Genomic DNA, 21,873 nt, shown 5'->3' on the forward strand with positions numbered 1-21,873 from the left:
CCCAGCATGTTTTATGACTAACTGGAAGACACAAGCATAACGGACGAATTAAACATGACACATTCTCTCATGATGGAAAAATTTGAATCGTTTAAACTTGCTTGTTTACAAAAGCCTTAAATATGAGCTGAGATGTTAAACATTTTCAGAGCATGATTCATGATTGTGTGATGGGACTTTTTGCGGTTTGAAACGTCAGAGATCAGAATTGGCACGTACCGAACACAGTGACCTGGGCCGTTTCGCTGTCTCTCTCGCCGACCATGTTGGTGCCCACGCAGATGTACATACCAGCGTCGCTCTTCCTCGTGTTGGAGATCATCAGCTTCCCTCCACGGATCTGAAAGAGAGCACTGGAACATTACAGTCTCTGCAACACCTCATACGATAACTTCGGCATACTCTCTCACTCACTCACTAACTAAAATGAAGTGCCTCGCTCGAGGGCAAAATGGTGGTTTATGATTCACTTCTTGCTGATTTTGAACCTGTAATTGACAGATCCTTTAAAGGCCGGATCATAACCACTAATCCACACCTCAAATAAGGCTTTCTTTATTGCAAAAAAAGATAACACTTTACAATAATATTTTATTAATGCATTAATTTAAATAAACAAGCAGTAATATTTTTTTCCAGCATGCCTTAACCCTTGCTACGTTAATTAATAAACATGTTCATTCTAGTTTACACTTCACAGTGCATTTACTAATATTAACAGATCACATTTTTAGATTTTAACAATGTACAGGCAATGTTGAGATTAACTAATTATAAATTCTGTAGAAGAATTGATCATTGATAATTGATGTTAACTAATGCTGTTAGCTATGGAAGCTTGTTTCAGGTAATTGTGACTTTTTATCTGTCACGATTTTGACTTCTTTTTCTCAAAATTGTGAGATATAAAATTGCAGCTGCAAGTTATAAAGTCCAATTCTGAGGAAAAAAAGACTGACTGTTCTGACTTTATAATTTGCATGAAGTTTGCAACTTGCGAGAAAAGAAGTAACGTGTGAAGTAATTGTGTGGTATAAAGTGGCAATAACCTTTTTTTAATTGTTTTATTCTGCGGTGGAAACAAATTTCTGTAGTTAATTAGTGTTAAATTAAACCTTATTATAAAGTGTTCCCCTAATAACTGTCATTTAGTTTAGAAAAAAGTATATATTGTATATAGGATTATATAATATTATACATAGCAATTTTAAGGAGCCCCTAAAGGGCCATAAAAATCATTTTTCAGGAGAAAAAAAATATATATTTCAATGCTTTTCCCTTCACTCGTAAAACTTTTGCGTTCCATAGGGAAAGATTGCGACAACTTTTGTGTTCTTTGCGAAAGAATGAAAAGTTTTCTCTGGGGAACGTGAGAGTGCTATTCGGAATAGCTCCGCCTAACAATGCCTGGCTGTGCCAAACAAGATTTAATAAACATGCCCATAGTTCAACATCCTGAGTGGAGCAATCAGTAAAACTGCAAACCTTTTTTTCCTTTAGATTTACAATTCTATGCAAATCTAAACTAAACTAAACTAAACCAAACTAAACTAAACTAAACTAAACTAAACTAAACTAAACTAAACTAAACTAAACTAAACTGAACTGAACTGAACTGAACTGAACTGAACTGAACTGAACTGAACTGAACTGAACTGAACTGAACTAAACTAAACTAAACTGAACTGAACTGAACTGAACTGAACTGAACTGAACTGAACTGAACTGAACTGAACTAATCTAAACTGAACTGAACTGAACTGAACTGAACTGAACTGAACTGAACTGAACTAATCTAAACTAAACTAAACTGAACTGAACTGAACTGAACTGAACTGAACTGAACTGAACTGAACTGAACTGAACTGAACTGAACTGAACTAAACTAAACTAAACTAAACTAAACTAAACTAAACTAAACCTAATCTCAATAAAAACAAATAAAAACAAAACCCATATAAATGTGACTAAATAAACAACATTTATAATATAATATTTTGAATGTAAAGGATGTTTTTCTTAGTTTTTATTCATATTTAATAGGGCTTTTCAAAATTATTAAAATTAAATAAATATGAATGTGACTATAAATGTATACATGTAAACAAACAAACAAGCACACAACTAAACAAACAAACAAACAAACAAACAAACAAACAAACAAACAAATAAATAAATAAATAAATAAATAAATAAATAAATAAATAAATAAATGGACGGACGGACGTACGAACGAACGAACGAACGAACGAACGAACGAACGAACGAACGAACGAACGAACGAACGAACGAACAAATAAATAAATAAATAAATAAATAAATAAATAAATAAATAAATAAATAGAGCATCAGCATTCACATATGATTAGTTCACCAGATCTCACCTTGATCCTGTCATCCTTCTCGTCGATTCTGACTTTGTCTTTCTTCCAGTAGATGGTGGGTTCTGGGTGGCCACGAGGGGGAACGCATTCCAAGATGGCCGGCTCTCCAGCGGCCACCACCGCGTCTGTAGGGTTCTGTCTGAAATCATCACGTAACACTGGAAGAGAGAAAAAGAAAGAGAGAGAGAGAGAGAGATTAGCTCATTCTTTAACCATTTGCAGATTTAGTCATGCTTACAATCCCTGGGGCACAAATAAATGTTCTTTTGTTGCTGAAACAGATGCCATTTCATTAAGTCCTTTAAAATGCTAACACTCTCCAGCAGTGTTCAAATGTTAGCTCACGTTCAACAGGGATGCAGAGAGGCACCTGTTTGAAAGTTTTGTTCAATAGACGCAGTAAATCATGGAGTATGTGAAGGCATCTGTCTGCAGGAGGGTGTGTGTGAGTTTTATTTGATAGGGTGACTACAAGGAACTTAATTGGACTTAATGGGGTTCCCTATCGAGACAGGAGAATAAACAGAGAGAGGGAAGAAATATTGTACCCTCCGGCTCTATGTCACCCATATGCAGGAGCAGAGGAACCAACGCACATACAGAGGCGGTGGGTGGGCGGGGAGATCTCTGCCACCTAATCAGCCATGCTCACCCTTTCATCACACCAACTACGCCTCTGGCCATGACTAATGTAGCAATAAACTCGACAGCAAAAACATACACGAGGTCACCTGATTATCAGCAAAGAATAAAGGCAATGAATTAATAAACACACCTGTACACATCTTCACATTCATCAACACAGCTTTATTAATAAATAAGGCAGGTAATTATACTCTAGCACTGACCTGTGAGAGACAAAAGGATGATCATGTGTTAATATTGAACCATGCTCTTGTCTAGTTCAAATTTATGAATTAGATAATGACTTTAAAGTGATTTATTAATAAAAAGCGCACACTGACTAGGAAATCTCAATGGATAAACAGTGTTTAGAGCTATTAAAACTATAACTCTGATCACACATCAGTTGATATGAATGTGCCTAATTTTTTTATCTTATACATTTGTATTGTTTTATTAATTATTGTTTATCATTGTTAACATTACATCTCTACTCATCTACTACTACTACTACTACTACTACTACTACTAATAATAATAATAATAATAATAATTATTATTATTATTATTATTTTTATTATTAATTTATGTATTTATTTTTAAATATTGTATTTTAATGTCATTTTAAATAATAATAATAATAATAATAATAATAATAATAATAATAATAATAAAAAATCCATTTTTGTCCAATCATCAACAGAAAAATGCTAATAAATAAATAAACTGCAGTTTACATATATTTTCAGATGACAATGTTGACAGTACTATTGTGTGTAAAGCATGCCAGGCGATTACTAGGGAAATGCTAAGGTTTTTTTGTCAATGTTTTTTTTTTCTCTCTATGCAAAAATCTGAAAATCAGCATCTTGCCATTACATAATACACAATATCAAGAAACTGCACGATTTAAGATTTCACTCAGCTGGTGCAAGGCAAGTAACATGCTGAAGTTTAATACATACTTGTTCAAATATGCATAATGCGGTAAAATAAGACAACGCACTTTCTGTGTGTGTGTGCAGTTTTACATTTCTTAACTTCATGACTTTCTCTGGCCTCGGGGCGTATACAGATATTGAATACGCATAATTACATTTTCATCCTTCCAAAAGCCTTGACTTTCAGCTTTCTTACATTTCTCTGTCTCTCTCTCTCTCTGGGTGCGATGAGCCTCTCAATCTTCCATCTGATTAATATTTATGTATTGTTGGTCTCCCTCCCCCGCATGCTAGCGAGAGCAGCATCTGTCTGTCAGGCTGGAGGCTAAAGGAGAGGCTTATCTGCCCAATATTCCTCCGCCACCCTCCTCCTCTTCCTCCTGGAAGACGGCTGGTAGAGGCGGATGGGCTGTTTTGGGGCTGCATTGGCAACTTTGCAGTTTTTTTTGGCGAGATTTCAAAACTTTCAGAGCAAAGTTAAGGGTTTTGCGGTGGAAGTGTAACAGGAGATGTAGTGGAGGGAAGCCAAGAGGATCATTAAAACAAGGACAGATGCTACTTTGTACTTAAGTGTGTTTGGAGTTGTCAGATATAGTCAATGCCAAAGGCAATTAAAGGACCTGATATCAGTTTTTTTTTTTTTTTTTTTTTTTTTTTTTTTGATACATGTTTGGCACCTCTGAAAAAGAAACAAAAAGAAATCAAATCTTTGTGACAAAATAGGGCTCAACATTAAGACTTTTTATGTGTTTGTCCTTTGAAAAGTACATTGGTCATTCCCTTGTCCGAGTAAAACATTTGCTTGTCCAGAGAAAAATAGGATTTTAATTAATTTATTTTGTGTGTGTGTGTGTGTGTGTGTGTGTGTGTGTGTGTGTGTGTGTGTGTGTGTGTGTGTGTTAAATAATTAATAATTAATAATTAAATAATATAAACAGTTTTCTGTAAGCCTAAAATATTAAGATAAATAAATAAATAATACAATACATGTTTATACACATATATAAATTAATACAAATGATTAATAATAAAACATAAATAAATTGGCAAGACCTTATGCACAGTTGATAATAGGCCTATGGTAATTTCTGCATATGAATCCGCTTGTGTTTACCCATCATGCACTTGTGTTGGTACAGTAGCTTGTGTCTGCATCAGAGCCAGCAAAGGTCAGAACCCAGTGGGATTACAGCACAGAACTGGCCTAGAGCAATATCACACTTCCACTGCACTTTATAACAACAACACACTGATCGAGAAAGAGGGAGAGAGAGAGACTGAAAAAAGAGAACGATTGTGGACAGATGAGTGTTTTCCCAGCATGCTATAAGCAACGATAGCATTTCATTTGAGTGCTTCTCAAAAGTGTTCACCACAGTTGATGTTGTGTCGATGTGGCTCTTGCATGAAAGAGTGTAAATTTGTCACTTTGAGAGAAATAGCACTTTTTTTTCCTTCCGCACTGCCCTTGGCTGTGTGTGTGTATACACGCCTGTGTGTGTGTGTGTGTGTGTGTGTGTGTGTGTGTGTGTGTGTGTGTGTGTGTGTGTGTGTGTGTGTATGAGAGAGAGAGAGATGCAAGAGTAATGTGAAAATGTGCAAGAAAGCTGTTCCATTAGTTTGCAGGGTATACCATTGCTGTTATGAGCTAGAGTCCCAGTGACCCCTGGAAACCCTATCTACACAACCTCACACTCAGTGGGTTTCCATGTTTAATGGGGACTTTCCATATACATCATCATTTTATACTGTAGACTGTATATTCTATCCCCTAACCCTAACCTGACCCCTACCCTCACTCAACACAGAAAACTTTCTGCATTTTTACACACACATATATATATATATATATATATATAGTATATATTTTTAAAAAACATGATTCTGTATGATTTTCCTCATGGGGAAAGCGTCACAGGACTTCTGATCAACTTCTGTTTCAAATCTGAGCAATGACAAGTGTCTTGCTATCTTTTTACACACCCACATATAACAGTTCATCCATTGTTTACATTGCAAACATGATTGTATTCCTCAGTCTGGTTTTCCAGTACAAATATCTGAACATTCTTAAATCACGATAGATTTACTTAAAGCGACACTGTGTGATATTTTCCCCCATCTAGCGGTGTAAAGGTACATGACCATCCAGTGAATATTAGTTTCTGTTCCTCTCAATTTTGATTTCGTTTTAACTCCTACGGTGGCTGATTTAGTCCGAGATTAACATGGCAATCCCCCGCTTCACATTCGATACGGTGCCATTGAGTGTTAAAACGCGAAAGGCGAACCTTGAATTTATGGGTATGTCCCTCTTTGGTGACTGTACTTTCAAGATGGAGGAGCAACATGGTGACCAGCATTCGAACCCCTCACCCGTATGTACTTTCAATGGCATATTATAAACTTACGAGAATACTTTATTACTTGAAAGAAGTAAATATACATTAATGAGCACATATATTTTTGAATAAGTTTTTTTTTTTAGCTAAACATAAACTAAAAAAGTTACACAGTGTAGCTTTAAAAAGCAAAATTACCCTAGATATTAAGTCTTTTTTTAAGAAAAATTGTCTTATCTTTCCATAGATAGAATTTCATTCTTAGGTGAACTATTACCAAGTCATTTCACTTGGCAGCCATCTTTGAAACAGCTCTTAGCCATGCATTGCAGCTCCTATCTCTTTTAATGAGGAAACATCAAATTGTCCACAACTGTGTGCCATCTAAACGCTAAAATCATGCTAAAAACTGATTTTTTCAGCCTGGACAAAGATAATGTGCAAAACGCAAAATCCGAAACGTGAGTCTCAGAACACTGCCTGTTTCTATAGCAACCGGAGCTAACAGTAGCTGCAGTGACACAATGACTTTACTAATCAACGGTTGGCTCCTCATTTAGAAGGCGGGACTTATTTGCCATATTGGGCTTTGCACTTTCTCCCATTAATAAGTAATCGGAGTGCACAGCTTTCCTATAAAAAAAAATCTTTAAAAAGGTAAAATCTGTAAAACTGTGGTGACCAGTGTTGGGCAAAGTGACTTAAAATCGTTTAAATATTGCATTACTCTCTAAAAAGGTGTAATGCTGTAAAAAAAAAAAATCATTCAGTTACTTTTTTTTGGAAAGTAATGTAACTTTTAATTTACTTTTTTCGTACATGGCATGGGCTTCCTTGTTTTTTTGTTTAATTAATCACAAAAAAGTTATATTTTTGGCAAATGTAAAGGCCCTTTCACACCAAAAGTGAAGTGAATAAGCCTCAGGCTGAAGGAAATAAATTCACACCTGTCCTGTAGAGGGCGCAGCTCAAACAAACCTTTAGTTGTGCTGCCATTCTGGATTACAGACGAAAAAGAAAGTTCAACACTCTTACTTCATAAAAATAGAAAAGAAAAAGAAAGACACACAAATGTGATGTTTATCCATAGTCATTTTGTTGCAAATGTAATGGTAGTACTAGGCCTAGTCCACACGTACATGGGTACAACCAGTTTTTTTTCCTTTCGTTATAAAAAACACTAAAAAGGATTTAAAAGAATGTCTGTCCACCTGAAAACACAAAAACACGCTGCCTAATTAAAAAAAAATATTGGCTGCCTAATTTCCACAGGGCACCGATGCACTGAATGCCATGGGCTCGGTGAAACCCTTCTAGTTCCTTTGCTTTGGCCTCAGAGACATGTACCTGTATATACACAGGGGCAGGGTTCAAATGGACTGTAATAGCTTCACACATTGCCTTACTATTTAGTATTACCGCATTCTGGCTCCTCTGTTCAGCAATGCAGTGAGATAACTGTGCATGTATATGTATACATGATAAGCACTGGTAGCAGAGTTATTAAAAGCTACGTCCATCGATGCGTAGACTTAACTCACGTAAACAAAAGACATAACGGCGCACAATCTGATGTTAAAAAAAGGAGAGAATGGCCCACACTTCGACTTCACAAGCCGAAATCTCCGCTTTCACCATCTACACGACAACGCTGCAACTGGTGTTTCTAAAAATCTTTACCCTGGCTGGAGTTTTTAAAAAAGTCCGGTTTCAGTAACCGAATACTGCGTTTGCGTGTGGACAAACATCCAAACCGCGTAGAAAAAGCTGCGGTTTTGAAAATGCCCGTGTTCGTGTTGACAGGACCCTAGATACTTGAAAACAGCAATCTAATTACGTAAAGCGTTCCCTTCAACGCTGGTGGTGACCATAAGAAAAACAGTCTGAAAAGGAAATAAATCATGTGTTGCTATACAAAAATGACAAAAGAAGATCTGCACATGAAAAAACAGGCCAAACACTCACTTTAATTTACTGTCCAGAATCCGCGAATTAAGTACAAAAGGTGCAATGTGCACAAATGTGTTTGGGTTAAACCCTTAATCTGTGTGTCTTCTTGCATCTCCTTTTGTCAATTTTTGATTTTGAGTAACTTTTGAATCTACGCACCGCAAGGAGTTGGTTCATTCGTCTGCTTTGGACTACTGTTTGGCACTACACTGTTCCGTTCTCAGTTTGCTACACATGTAAACATGGCAAAAGTGTAGGGTTACAATGTAGCAGTTGTGATTAGCTTAAGTTTACAACAACAGAAGGTCAAATGGAGGTGTATGCACTGGCAACCAAACACCTCTCACCTTCAAAAGCTGCACCTCCGACGTTAGGCTAACAAGATTGCCGCAAGCCAACCCGCTAATGACTTCCGCCCCATGCTAACGCCTCCGACTGGACCCTTGGCTCCGGAACACAAGCTCATCACAAACAATATAATTAACTCTTAATGAACCTCCTTGCTCAATCCTCTGTCCTCTATCTGCACTTCCCAAATTCAATTTGGCCTAATCCTGGGCTTTATGGTAATGTATAGCTCATTAAAATGTTAGCTAAAAACTCATTAAAATTCACTCAAAGTAATAGCTTCATTACTGTGATATTGCTGAAAAGCAAAGACTAAATGAGGAAGATGGGGAGAAGGAGAGAGGGATGAGGAAAGAATCGAAAAAAAAACAACAAAAAAAACAGAACGCCAACTTTCTAATCACTTAATTGTGACTGAAAACAGCATGAATTTGCATAATGCACACAGACACTAGGTGGTTAATTTTCACTGTGACTTAGTAATTAAACACCCTTCGCAACCACAGACACATTTCCTTCCAAAAATCATTTAAGGAGGCACTTCTGGGTCTGCAAGAGATGCCAAATGTCTCCATCTTCCTGTGTAAAAATTATACTCTAACCAGCTGCGGAGGGCGCTGATACCGTGGTATTACACAGATTAAACATACAGTTTTCCCGGTCCCCAACATGGTAAGCTGATGGACTGAAATAAATAAATAAATAAATAAATAAATAAATAAATAAATAAATAAATAAAAATAATAATAATAATAATAATAATAATAATAATAATAATAATAAATATGTTATAAAAATTGTAATATAAAATAATAATAATAATAATAATAATAATAATAATAATAATAATAATAATAATAATAATAATAATAATAATAATAATAATAAAGAATAATAAATTAAATGTAAAAAAAAATAAAAAATAATAATAATACTAAAATGAAATAAATCTAAAGTAAAATAATTCTGAAGCTGCTGATGCCATATAATGAGTACATAACCGTGAAACACTGAACACTGAAAATCATAAATACTAAAATAAAGTGTCAACATTTTGCTAAACTTCTCTTTTATGTTCTACAGAAGAACACACACACACAAAAAAAAACAGTAAATCATCATGACATGCTTTACTGGTGAGTAATGCTAGCTAGACCAGCACTAATCAGCATAAACCAGCTTGGACCAACATGGAAACTCATACTAATCTAAGCTGGTTTTCCAGCAAGGAACAGCATGACACACACACGCCGCAGAGCGTCAGCCACTTCAAAAGCCACCCACATGTTCCAAAGAAAGTTCCAGCAGCCGTACTGTGTGTCTGATCCACCGTAATGAACAACTGCTGAGTTTTGAAGCTTCGGCGGCGCGGTGAGAAACCTGCTGCAGCGAACGCCTGATCAAAAGCCAAACCCTCTCTCCTCCCAAGCTCATCTACTATTTCTACACGGCTCACACTCACACAGACTTCCAAAGGAGAGAGCGAGCGGAAAAGAGAGAAAGATTAATAAAATGAAGGCTGCTCCTAATTCCACAGATATCAAAGATCTCCATCGCTTGATGAAGGTGGTGAACTTTCCGTTTGGTCTATTTTCAAGATGCTGAGAAGATGGCTTTCCTGAGATCTCCCTCTGCTCCATCCTTTCTCCTGCTCTTTAATTAGTTTGTCAAGATGTGAAAACGTCATGGGTGCCCTTGGGGAACTCTTTCGCAGAATCAGCTGTGGCCATTTTATATTCATATTTATAAATATACATTTCTTTGTGGGTCAGGGATAATTTTAGCATGGCTGCCTTTTGGATTTTCCCTTTGGCTGCGTGGTTTTAGCAGAGATGAGTGGGGTTTAGACTGGAACTGGGCTGAAATCAATCTCTCTCTCTTTCAAAGCTTCCTCCATCCCTAAAGGAACAGTTGCAAGAATGTTACAGACAGATGAAGGATATAGCATAAGAATAAAATATGGCCTATTAGCTTTATTATATGTTTGGATTGTTTTCATACAATGTGTTTTGGTGGGATTCATTCATGTGGAAATGATGCAAAGTGACGCAAACTCTGCTGGGTGTGACAGAAGCCAGCTGCATTGTGAAAACACCTCCACACACACAAAAACAACATTGCAATACAGTAAAAGCAGTTGAGTGCTACATAGTCATTTAGTGCTAAAAACTGGTTCTGGTGCATGAACTGGACATTGCAGGCTGACCTCAGAAAGGTAACTTGAGCCCCACGGCGGAGCTCTGCGAGGAGGCCTTATGCTGGCATTCAATAGAGCGTCGATCAGGCAAACGGTTTCACTTATGTGCAACATGCGCGTCTGAAAGGGAATCTGTGTCGTTTGCGCTGATTGCAGTCTTCTACTTTAATGCTTTGTTGCAGTTAATTGAACTGGATGGTGGTTTGTGAAAAGGTGTCTCATATCAACTGTGTCCCTCGTTTAATTAAACTCTCTGCTGGAGACGCGGCATTAATGTCTCAGCGCTGAGACTCTGAGTGAGTGTAAATGTGTGTGTGAGAGAGTGTGTGCTTCTGACAATACACATCTATCTATCCTTCTGTCTGTCTGTTGTTCATTTGTCCTCTATCTATCTATCTATCTATCTATCTATCTATCTATCTATCTATCTATCTATCTATCTATCTATCTATCTATCTATCTATCTATCTATCTATCTATCTATCTATCTATCTATCTATCTATCTATCTATCTATCTATCTATCTATCTATCTATCTATACTCACTTTTCCTTCAAGACTGCCACATCCACATCCATATACATATTAATAAAATAACCTTTGCGTTGGCTAGTGTGTGTGTGTGTGTAAGGGAGATAATGTGTGAGTAACCAGAAGAGAGAGAGAGAGAGAGAGAGAGAGAGAGAGAGAGAGAGAGAGAGAGAGAGAGCTAACAGGGGTCTGGTGTTAAATCTTAGTCAGCTCTCAGCTCTCACACTGACGTTAAAAATGATTTATTGATGGTTTTATGGATCTTAACAGGAGAGGAAGAGTGAAAATTACACTAGATATGCTGATGACCTTTACAGCCGGATGGAAAGAAACTGGTGTGCGTGTGTGCTTGAAAAAAAACGTCAGTCAGATATGTGAACATTCTGAGCATCTATCTGCAGTTTGTGGTTGAGTCGCATGTGTGCGTTGCATCAGAGGACGAGATTAATGGACCTTCAGCTTTAATGACCCAAACTAAAAGAGAGAAAGAAAACAGACTAACCCTTTACAGCTAAACACTTGAAATAAATGCACTGGTTCGTTTGCAAACTCAGCATCTTTTTAACATTAGACACAGCTCATCAAACACACAAACACACGCAGAGAGAGAGAGAGAGAGAGAGAGAGAGAGAGAGAGAGAGAGAGAGAGAGAGAGAGAGAGAGAGAGAGAGAGAGAGAGAGAGAGAGAGAGAGAGAGAGAGAGAGAGAGAGAGAGAGAGAGAGAGAGAGAGAGAGAGAGAGAGAGAGAGAGAGAGAGAGAGATGGAGAACAGAAGATCATTATTCCAGTGATAGAGTAGCACCTCTTGTTTTTGTATCACGTCCAACAAAGGTGTCAGAACAGCTTATGTAAACCTGCACAACCTCACTCACACACCTGCACACCAAAACACACCTGGTGCTTTCTTAACAGATGCATCTTTCTGTCTGCAACTGTTTTTCAAAATCCTTAAAGAGTTTCGGCCTGCTTTCTCTACACTTCAACCACATACAGATAAACATGCATGATGACACAAAGACACATATGAGCCTTTCCATGACACCGAGTCGTTTGTATGACGCTCTTGTTGTTAATTGCATCACAGGCTGCGTGAAGTAATTGTGTTTGTCTGGGCTGTAATTGGCTGGCTGCCGCAATGCAGTGGGAACGGATCTTCTGACGCTTTCAGAGCGATGCTGCCTTTTATAGGGAGCAGTGCATCTTGTTCCAAAACATGTTTTAGGGAGAACCATCAGTCAGATCTGACAGAATGGTCCGATTCAGAGTTTAGCTGTGAAACGGCCCCCCTACAGTGCCAAAATGTGTGTGCCTGGCGGTACGACCACTTATATTGTCATGCAAATAGAGCGGGCTATACTCTACACAAACTCCATTACACAGCAGACATTTGTACCTGACGGCTCAATGAAAAACTGACACTATTCTTAATACACATTCCTATTAATATAGTGAATTCATCAGTGCACATTATTCTAAAGAAAAAGAAAATGCCTATGATCTATTCAACTACAAATACTTTCCCATGGTCATTAAGCCATGACTCAATATTTTAGGAATTTGAACTAAGAAAATGTATTTCTCAACACATGAAAGACTGATATACTGAATACACTGATCCTGATCAACAGAATGAATATCCTACCTGCATGAAAAACACAAACACAATGTACCACTTACGTAATTCATTGGTACTTTTGGTACTTTTAGCAACTGTTAAAGTACTATGATGTTGCATGCTTGTAATTTAAACCGCTAAAACACTTTCTGTGTGAACCAGCCCTAATAAGTAATGGAAAACAATGGACAAGTAGCTGCAGAACAGTCAACAGTCAACACTATAGGGCGCCTATTCAAAACAAAGGCGTAGTTTGATGATGCCAAGTTTGGACTCTTGGGACATGTGGTCTTGACCTCACAGCCGGTGGAAAAGAATCGGGATAGGACTCGGGCAGAAATCATCTTCATGGATGTGATTATTAACGTTACTGTAGTATGAAGCAGAGCAGGACCGAGTGTTGAGGAGCTGAGCAAGGCCGCTGGAGCGATTGTTACGCAAACACACGACTCGCGAGCAGCGGGACTTTTATTATGAAGAGACACAGTCGCCGGCGCCATTTCAGCTTTTCTGGTCATGAGTATGAGGTAATGCAGCTCTGTTTATCATATTAGATATATTTAAGTGTGTTTAAAATGATGTTATGACGTTACTCTGTGCGTTCACTCAGCGGCTGCTGTGACACTTGTTCACACTGCTAAGAGTAAAGCGTTTCTGCTGAATAAAATCAGAAACCGAAAGTAACGCCATACCTGTCAACATTTGGGTATAAAAATCCGGGATAGATGGGTTCGGGGGGAATAAATCCTCACATAAAACCATAATAATAATAATACATTTTATATTTACCTGTGCTCTTCCTACTTGTATAACAACTTAACAAGTACAAGTAGGAAATAATATAAATTGTTATCAGTTTGCACTGATAGCACTGATGAATTATATATAGATTAATCCTTATTAAAGGTACTGAAGTTATTTAGTCAAGAGCAGAGCATATTTAGGGAGCAATTACTTTTGTTACATTGTCATTATAAGTGATTACTGTCACTTTAAAAGATCTTCCGCTGTCGCACATGAAGTCGCAGTTACAAAACGTACAAAAGGAGTGACTGTCCCCCCACCTGCTCCTCTTAAATTCGCTGTCTGTTTCATTATCTTTGTGGGGACTCTCCATAGAGGTAATGGTTTTTATACTGTACAAACCGCATTTTCTATCCCCCTACACTGCCCTGCCCCTAAACAAACCCATCACAGGAAACATTCTGCATTTTTACTTCCTTAAAAAAACTCATCCTGTATGATTTATAAGCCTTTTGAAAAGTGGGGACCGCTGGGTGGTCCCCACAATCTCAATCTAAGGATTAACTATCCTTATGGGGACATTTGGTCCCCGCAATGTAATATAAACAAGGACACACACATACACACACACACATACACACACAAATACACACAAATACACAGACACAAATACACAGACACAAATACACACACAAGTACACACACACACACACACACACACACACACACACACACACACACACACACACACACACACACACACACACACACACACACACACACACACACACACACACGTTAAATAACAGTCTGAAAATTACGGTCTAAGTGAGCGATTCTTGGCCAGAATTGACATAAAACTGTTAATCGGAGCTTTGTCATTTAGGCAAACGTGAGATATTTTCCATGCTATTTTATCACATCTTATGTGATTAGTGTTGCAGGAGATGGAAAACTATCATATCAATTCTACCATACAAATGAGAGCTTTCAGCGACCATCCACTGAGAACTTTCTGCCGAGTCAAATTCCAAAGCTCTTCTGAATCCACACGGCTTTTCCTCATGTTCAGATTTCACGTTCTAATTAAATGGCAGAGCAAGTTCAGTTAGTGACCTCATATAGAAAGCTATTAACAGCCAATGACCCCCCCCCCCACATCGCATCAATACTAATCTACACTGTTAGCGATAATTCAATAAAGGCAGTCTAGCGCTCGAAACTAGTGTGTGCGTGTTTCCTGAAATATTTCAGAATCTGTGAAGAGAGGAGAGTAAATGACAAAACTAGAGCTAGAGGTTACCACGGCCACAGCCGAGACTGATAGACTCATCTCTCGTTATCTGCTGACGAGGGTCTGTTATTTAGCATCATTACTTTTCATCATCGTCTCATTCTCTTCCAGCGCTAATGACCTCCATGACAGATTGAGCGTCCACTGACAAGAAGGGGAGATGGGGTGAAAATCGAAGAGCCCTTCTGTGGTTAATGTGAAAAGTTGAAAATGTTTGACAAAAGAAATCTAATATATATATTAGATTTCTTTTGCATTGTACTTGCTGTGCAATAACTTTCAACTTAGTTCAATGTATTCCCCTTGGTCTGATTGTGTTTTTTTTTTTACGCAAACCACAGCTAGTATATGATGCCTTTGCTACTTAAGGGGAAAGCACATTTTATAAAATGAAACAATTTTTGTGTGTTTTGGGGTTTGATTAATCCTTGAATCATGCATTACAGTGTAAAATTGTGTAATGTATATTATGTACTATGAAAAAAAAAAGGTTTATTCTGAGATGCTTGTGTAAAAAAATATATTGTGTCATAAAAATAAATGTTCAAATGCCCAATCTTTTTTTTTTTTTCATTTTTAGTATATATATGAAAAACTACAGACAATTTCTTTTCTCAAAAAATGTAGGCTTTACTGATGAAGGTAAGATATTGAATATGAAGGCCAAAGGTCAGAGTGTGACCCATGTTGTCTGATTGCTTCCAGTTCATTGAAAGGCCAGCCTCATGTAATGACATTTTAAATTGTCCATTTCAACATCAAAAAGATGGCCATCGGGGTGATGTTTGTTGGGGCGATGTTAGAATAAGACGATTTCATGAGAACGCAGAGAAACAAACGCATGATTGTTCTGGCTCGCCAGAACTTTTTGAAGGCTTGAGCAGCGCAGTGGGAAAGATAAGTAAGAGACAAGAGACACAAACACACATTAACACTAGAAAAGAGGAGGAATTGTGTGCGAGCCGTGGGCAAGCGGGCCTCTGGTTCCCCAGGGTAATGAATCTCCATTGCTGGACTGCAGGCCGCTGTAAAACCCAATTAGTGTCAGTGTGTTATCTGCTACTCGCAGATATCCAGATAACCCTCAACACGGGGCACCAGAGCGAGAACCGAGCGTTTCTGCAGACAGAGCGACACAGATAAAAACAGCCACCGTTCCACCTCTGACTTCTCATTTCTGAGCGTGTCCTTTCTACAGTTAAGTGGACTTCTCACCACGACAAATTCATCAGTCAGTGCTGAAATCTGGGAAAAGATTGGGAGAAAAACTCCTAAGCGCTTAATCATTTAAAAAAAAAAATGGTTCAGTCAAAGTCAGCAAAATTTCGAACTCTTCAATCAGACGTATCTGAAAACCGGTAAGTCGGAAAACCGACTCGCATTGCTTCCGCTTCAAATGCCTCGGTTTCTGACGGAAACATGAAAGAGCACGGGGCGGACGAGTGGCAAACGCTCTCCCTCTCCATCTATCTCTTCATCTCTCCGCAGAAGAGAGCATGGCTTCGTCAGAAAAATAGAAGAGAAAGATTTGAAAGAAGACGGTGCAGCTTTTTTAGCTGCCTGCCGTTTGAAGTCAGGCGTCAGTATCAAGACGGAGAATCTGGAGAATCAAGACGAACCAACACCTTTACAAAAAGACTGTAGCCTTCATCGACAGGTTCACGAGAAACTAGCAACCTATAAAACTACTTATTGCAATATTGTTTTATAATAGAGTAGCAGGAAAAAGAAACCGTATACAGTAAAATATACGAATATATGTTCCCTGAGGGGGGAATTGAAAGTTGAATTTCACCGAAGGGTGGAAGTTGAGATCTATTGTGTTGGCGGAAAAGTCATTTTTCCTGCAATGCCATTTCCCAAAACCATTTTCTTGCATTTGCAAGCCTGTCTAATGTCTTGAATGACTGCACTCAGAGAAAAAGGGGGATATGAAGTTTGATTTTTCATAACAACCATTTGACTGCAGTAGAAGTGGAACCAACAGCAAAAAATCCATCTCGAAGAAACTGAAGGGTGAAGGAAGGGGGCTTTCGTTAAATTTGGAGATTGCCTCAACCCACCCGTGACTCTTTTACATGGCCCTGCCTCCGTCTCAGCGTGGGCTCCCTGATCGGGAAAAAAACATTTAACATGACTTGAAAAAAAAAAAAAAAAAAAAAAATCGCCTGCTCCGCCGCGTCAATGAAGCGATGAACCAAGTTTAATCAATCTTCAAAGATGGCTATTATTATTCAGGCTCGATTTAGACCGAACAGAGGCAAAACAGAGGCCTTACGGTTCTTAGAGCCGGGGCTCTTTTGATAGCCGCTGACCCGAACAAGGCCCTGGCTCTTCCGCTGAATAATTCATGGGGAAAAAAATGGGTCCGGTCTTGGAAAGGACGGCGGTGACATTTTCGAGCTGGTTGGGGGGAGTGAAGGAGATGAAAAGGAGTCCCAGAAACCTGTGACCCTGTAGTGATGGCTTCCTGACAGCATCCCTGTTAGTATTCTCGGCAGGGGCGGCCAAGGAGGCAGGTAATTGTGACATGTTTTACATCAATACGGTCCCAGAAGAGGCTCTGTCATTCGCCTGGGATGTTCTGTTTTAGCCCACCCTGCTAAACAACAAACCATTACACCAGCTAATTCTGCCTTTGAATTCCAATTCCGATTGAAGTTGCTCAAGTCGTCCGAGAGAACTCATGGTTTGAGGCAGATTTGGGGGGTTTCAAACGCACAGAGATTACCATAATCAGTTCATGGCTGAAGACGTTTTGTAAACGCGGCTGTGATTAATGCCGGCAATTACCTCGGATAAATGCAAATAGGCTGCCTTGCTGCGGTTCCGGACACACGAGAGAGACAGACATCGATCCGGATTACAGAGCGGGAGTTTTTCAGCCAGATTCCACAGCTTCTGTAATGGAATATATCCGCATTCATTCACAATCCTGGCTTCCGTCTCATTTATATGGACACCTCTCCATCAATCTCATTTCTGGGATTATAGGAGCAGAAAGACTATTTCAGAAATTTCTATCCCTGCTGAAATAAACTATTCCGGGCGCGCGTGCACGCTCACCCCCTCCGTCAATGCCACGGCCTCTCTTGCCCGATCACTCTGCAGCAGGTCTGCAATTTATTGTCAGGCCAACACGATTCACCCTCCATTAACAGAATCCACTCAGGCCTGCCTTCAATTAACATGAGGCAATCAATTAGCCAGGGAGCCACAGGAGATGAGCGTGTGTGTGTGTGTGTGTGTGTGTGGGTTTGGAAAGAAAAGGCACACGTCTAGGCAGTGAAGTGGTCTTAACAGATCATAACTCTCGGCTAGTACCTCCTACACACACGTTTGTGCTTCTGAAGTGTGCCGTTCCTGACTATAAAGCCAATCAATTGAGGAACATTCATAGATGAGCATACGGCCAGCCAAACTTCCTGTTGAACTGCACTCTTTACGTATTAGCTCTCTCTTTCTGTCTCTATTCGTCTCTTTCTCACTTCCGGTTAAGCTTGAGTAATAGTCCTAATGCTCCCTGAGACCGATCCAATCAGGATGGCAATTCTTCTCTGAATCATCATTTATATGTGATTGATTGGGCTCTTCATGCCTACACCATAACCTGAAATTTTATTCTCAACCTTTCTTATTTCTTATTAAACATACTGTGAGTTAATACGGTATGGTGATGGTGTTACATGGTAATGCTATGGAGGATAAGATTGCATTCACAAACCCTAGTTTTTATATAGTGACTAAAGTGTCACAAAACCATGGTAATATCATGGTGCATGTTAAAAAAACATGTTGTTGAGATGGCATTTTGTCGCTTTTTTACCCATTTCCTATTTGTTATATCTATTTTTCCACCTGTCCATCTAGAATACCAGTTACAACTTTGGATACACCTTTTTAGAATACAAACAAAATATGAAATCAATATATATTTATTTACACTATTTTATGGAATAATACACATTCAAATATGTATGTTGCACAGTTGCCTCTCATGCACTTGTATATTGTTTTAAGGCTTTTAAAAATATCCAACTGGAAAACAAGTACATTTATAAGCCTACATACATTTATACACTTACATTTGAGCTTCTTCTTTTAGATTCCAGATCTGATCACTCTGGGCATTCATGAATCAAATGAATGAGTTGCATCCTGGGAAACTTTTAAACACTGCTTGCTGGCTGCTTCTGCTTCATATTACATGCTCAGACCGTTTCTAACTAAACAAAAATATGTAGGAAAACTTGAAAATTAAATTCAAGCGTTTAAGACTAATATTTTTACAGATCAAAAGAAACAAACAGAGTCCAGGTAGTGTATGTCTAAAATGAATGTATTATCATACCTGTCCTGGTTGTTGCGGAGACCCTTGTGACCCGAAACATTCTTGGTCACACACGCGTGCACATGCAAACGGTCGATGCGTTCTGCGCCAGCCTGTCAGACGCGATCAATACATCATTCCTCCTGTAACGAGCCCACGCCTCTCCACCTCTTCCTCTCCTTTTCCATCTCATGATTATTCCTCCTCTCTTACTTCTCCTTCCCGATCGATTCCTCGTTCCATCCCAGGCCGGGTGTAAGGCACACCGCAATTAGAGCGCCTTCTAATCTCCCCCGCTGTCTGTCTCTCGTTCGCTGCCTTCCATTATGTATGATATAAAACCCTCCTCACTAACGCTAATGAAATCAAACAGGATTCAGAGGTATTAAGTCACTTAAACACTCGACAGCGGGGCTGAGAGCAGATCCTGATGGATCTCGATGGAATCCAGATATCCGTCAGCGGTCCACACGTGGTAAACTGTGACTCAAATATCTGGATTTTCTGACTGTGCAAATACTCAGCTGTGGCTTGTTGCAATATGTATTTTTTAATTATTCGATAAATATACTGTTTATGAATATACGGACTCAAACTCACATTGCTAGCACCATGGCACGGCATGTCAGAGCTCCTAAATCAATAAAAATATCCTTACCTTACTTAATTTATTAGTTTTTATAGAATACATATTGATTTAAAGGTGCAGTATGTAGTATTTTTGCAGTAAAATACACCAGGCTTGAGGGAGTCGCCTGTCAATTGTGTCATATCTGTGTTCCCCTCGGTTTCCAGTTTTATTCAGCAGAAGCGCTTTACTCTTTGCAGTGTGAACAAGTGTCACAGAAGCCGCTGAGCGAATGCACAGAGTAACGTCATAACATCATTTTAAACACATTTAAATGTATCTAATATGATAAACAGAGCTGCGTTACCTCATACTCATGACCGGAAAAGCTGAAATGGCTTCGGGGTCTGTGTCCCGTCATAATAAAAGTCCCGTTGCTCGCGAGTCGTGTGTTTGCATAACAATCGCTCCAGCGGCCTTGCTCAGCTCCTCAACACTCGGTCCTGCTCTGCTTCATACTACAGTAATGTTAATAATCACATCCCTGAAGATGATTTCTGCCTGAGTCCTATCCCGATTCTTTTCCACTGGCTGTGAGGTCAAGACCACATGTCCCAAGAGTCTGAGCTCAAACCTGGAATCATCAAACTACACCTTTGTTTTGAATAGGCGCCCTCTAGTGGACAGAAAAATTACATAGTGCAACTTTAAGTGAAAATCAGGCATTCACTTCATTACATTTTGTAAAATCTGCTGCTAAAAGGTCAATTTTAACAATTTTCTTTTTTTAAATGATTGTTACATATTTTCATTGGAAAATGAGACAAAATACTGATTAAGAAAATGTATTCTTGCAGTGTAAAGAAAAATCCTCAGAAATAATGGCAATCTCATCTATTGTGCTAACCTAATTTTGTGCTTTGAATGATGCATTAACATAATGAATATTAATCCACAAATAACAAGCACCTTTTGTCTGTATATGTTTCCCGCTAACAAATGCTTACAATACCCAGATGCCTTCAACATCTGCTGCACCTTTCAGAGGGAAAACATGACAGGGTACCGAATAAAGTTACGCTCTTTAATTAAATCTTAATCAGAAGAACTGGAAGAGACAAACTGTTGCTAAAGAAAGCTAACTTAGTGATTAGCTTCAGTTGTAATTGGATCATATTGACCTAATAGCATTTCCAACATTGGATCTATCAGCTATTTTCAACACTTCAAATCATATTTTGTCAAATAATCCATTCCAATAATCAAAGCAGATATGATGAAGGCACAAAGTAGAGTCATTAGGCTCTGTAATCTCCTATTTTAAGCACAAAAGATTAGTTTCAAACAAAGGGACCTCTATTTCCAAGATCTTCACATAAACCAGCACCATGTGTTTTTAATTCCTATGACAAATATGCTCTTGAATGACTGGGTAACTGGATCAAATCAAAGTTTTTGCATGCTTGGATGGATTCTCTATACTCTATTGATTTGTGAACCTTACTGAGGTACAGTCCATGCTAATAAGACACGTCTCTAACTATCCCTAAGGATCATACAGCTGCCAACATCTGGCAATGCAACCTTTGCAAAATGAAACACAGAGTCATCAAAAGTACTTACAGCTATATAGTAGGTAAAGATGTGACAAAATAAATAATATAAACAAAATCACGGTACACACAAAAGAGTAGTCAAAAAGTACCTGAATGACCTACTACTTCTGCTGAGATTCTGAAGTGTGCATACGCTGGGCAGGATTTCTGAATGGTAGTGAAGCGACACAACTGACGCTGGTAGGTCACATGATAATGACTCCCGGATCATATTCATAATGTATAGAACAGACTTTTGTGGCGGTTTGTGAAGTAATTGCTCTTTCAAAATAAGCACCTACTCAAGAGTGTATGTGATTTTGGATGCAGCTTTTATTATATATTTACATATTAGTGGCCAAGAAAATGGTATTTTGTTCCACATACATCAGTTTGCCCTCTTTTTGCGG

At 38.5% G+C, this 21,873-nt stretch overlaps 1 protein-coding gene across 7 annotated transcripts in view; it reads right to left on the reverse strand.

Moving 5' to 3' along the window:
• robo2 (roundabout, axon guidance receptor, homolog 2 (Drosophila)) overlaps positions 1-21,873 on the reverse strand; it is a 606,500-nt gene that overhangs the window by 76,716 nt on the left and 507,911 nt on the right. For 6 of the 7 annotated variants that reach the window (XM_067450218.1, XM_067450216.1, XM_067450219.1 and 3 more), the window contains 2 exons: positions 2,385-2,542; positions 220-340 (listed from right to left, as the gene is read on the reverse strand). In XM_067450218.1, coding sequence (XP_067306319.1) covers positions 220-340; positions 2,385-2,542 — 279 coding nt within the window. Of the gene's footprint in view, positions 1-219; positions 341-2,384; positions 2,543-19,055; positions 19,174-21,873 lie in introns of those variants that run through there. The other variant, XM_067450222.1, reaches the window with a different exon arrangement.

The sequence above is a fragment of the Pseudorasbora parva genome, chromosome 8 (genome assembly GCF_024679245.1).
Source record: "Pseudorasbora parva isolate DD20220531a chromosome 8, ASM2467924v1, whole genome shotgun sequence".
In the NCBI taxonomy this organism is placed as follows: Eukaryota; Metazoa; Chordata; class Actinopteri; order Cypriniformes; family Gobionidae; genus Pseudorasbora; species Pseudorasbora parva.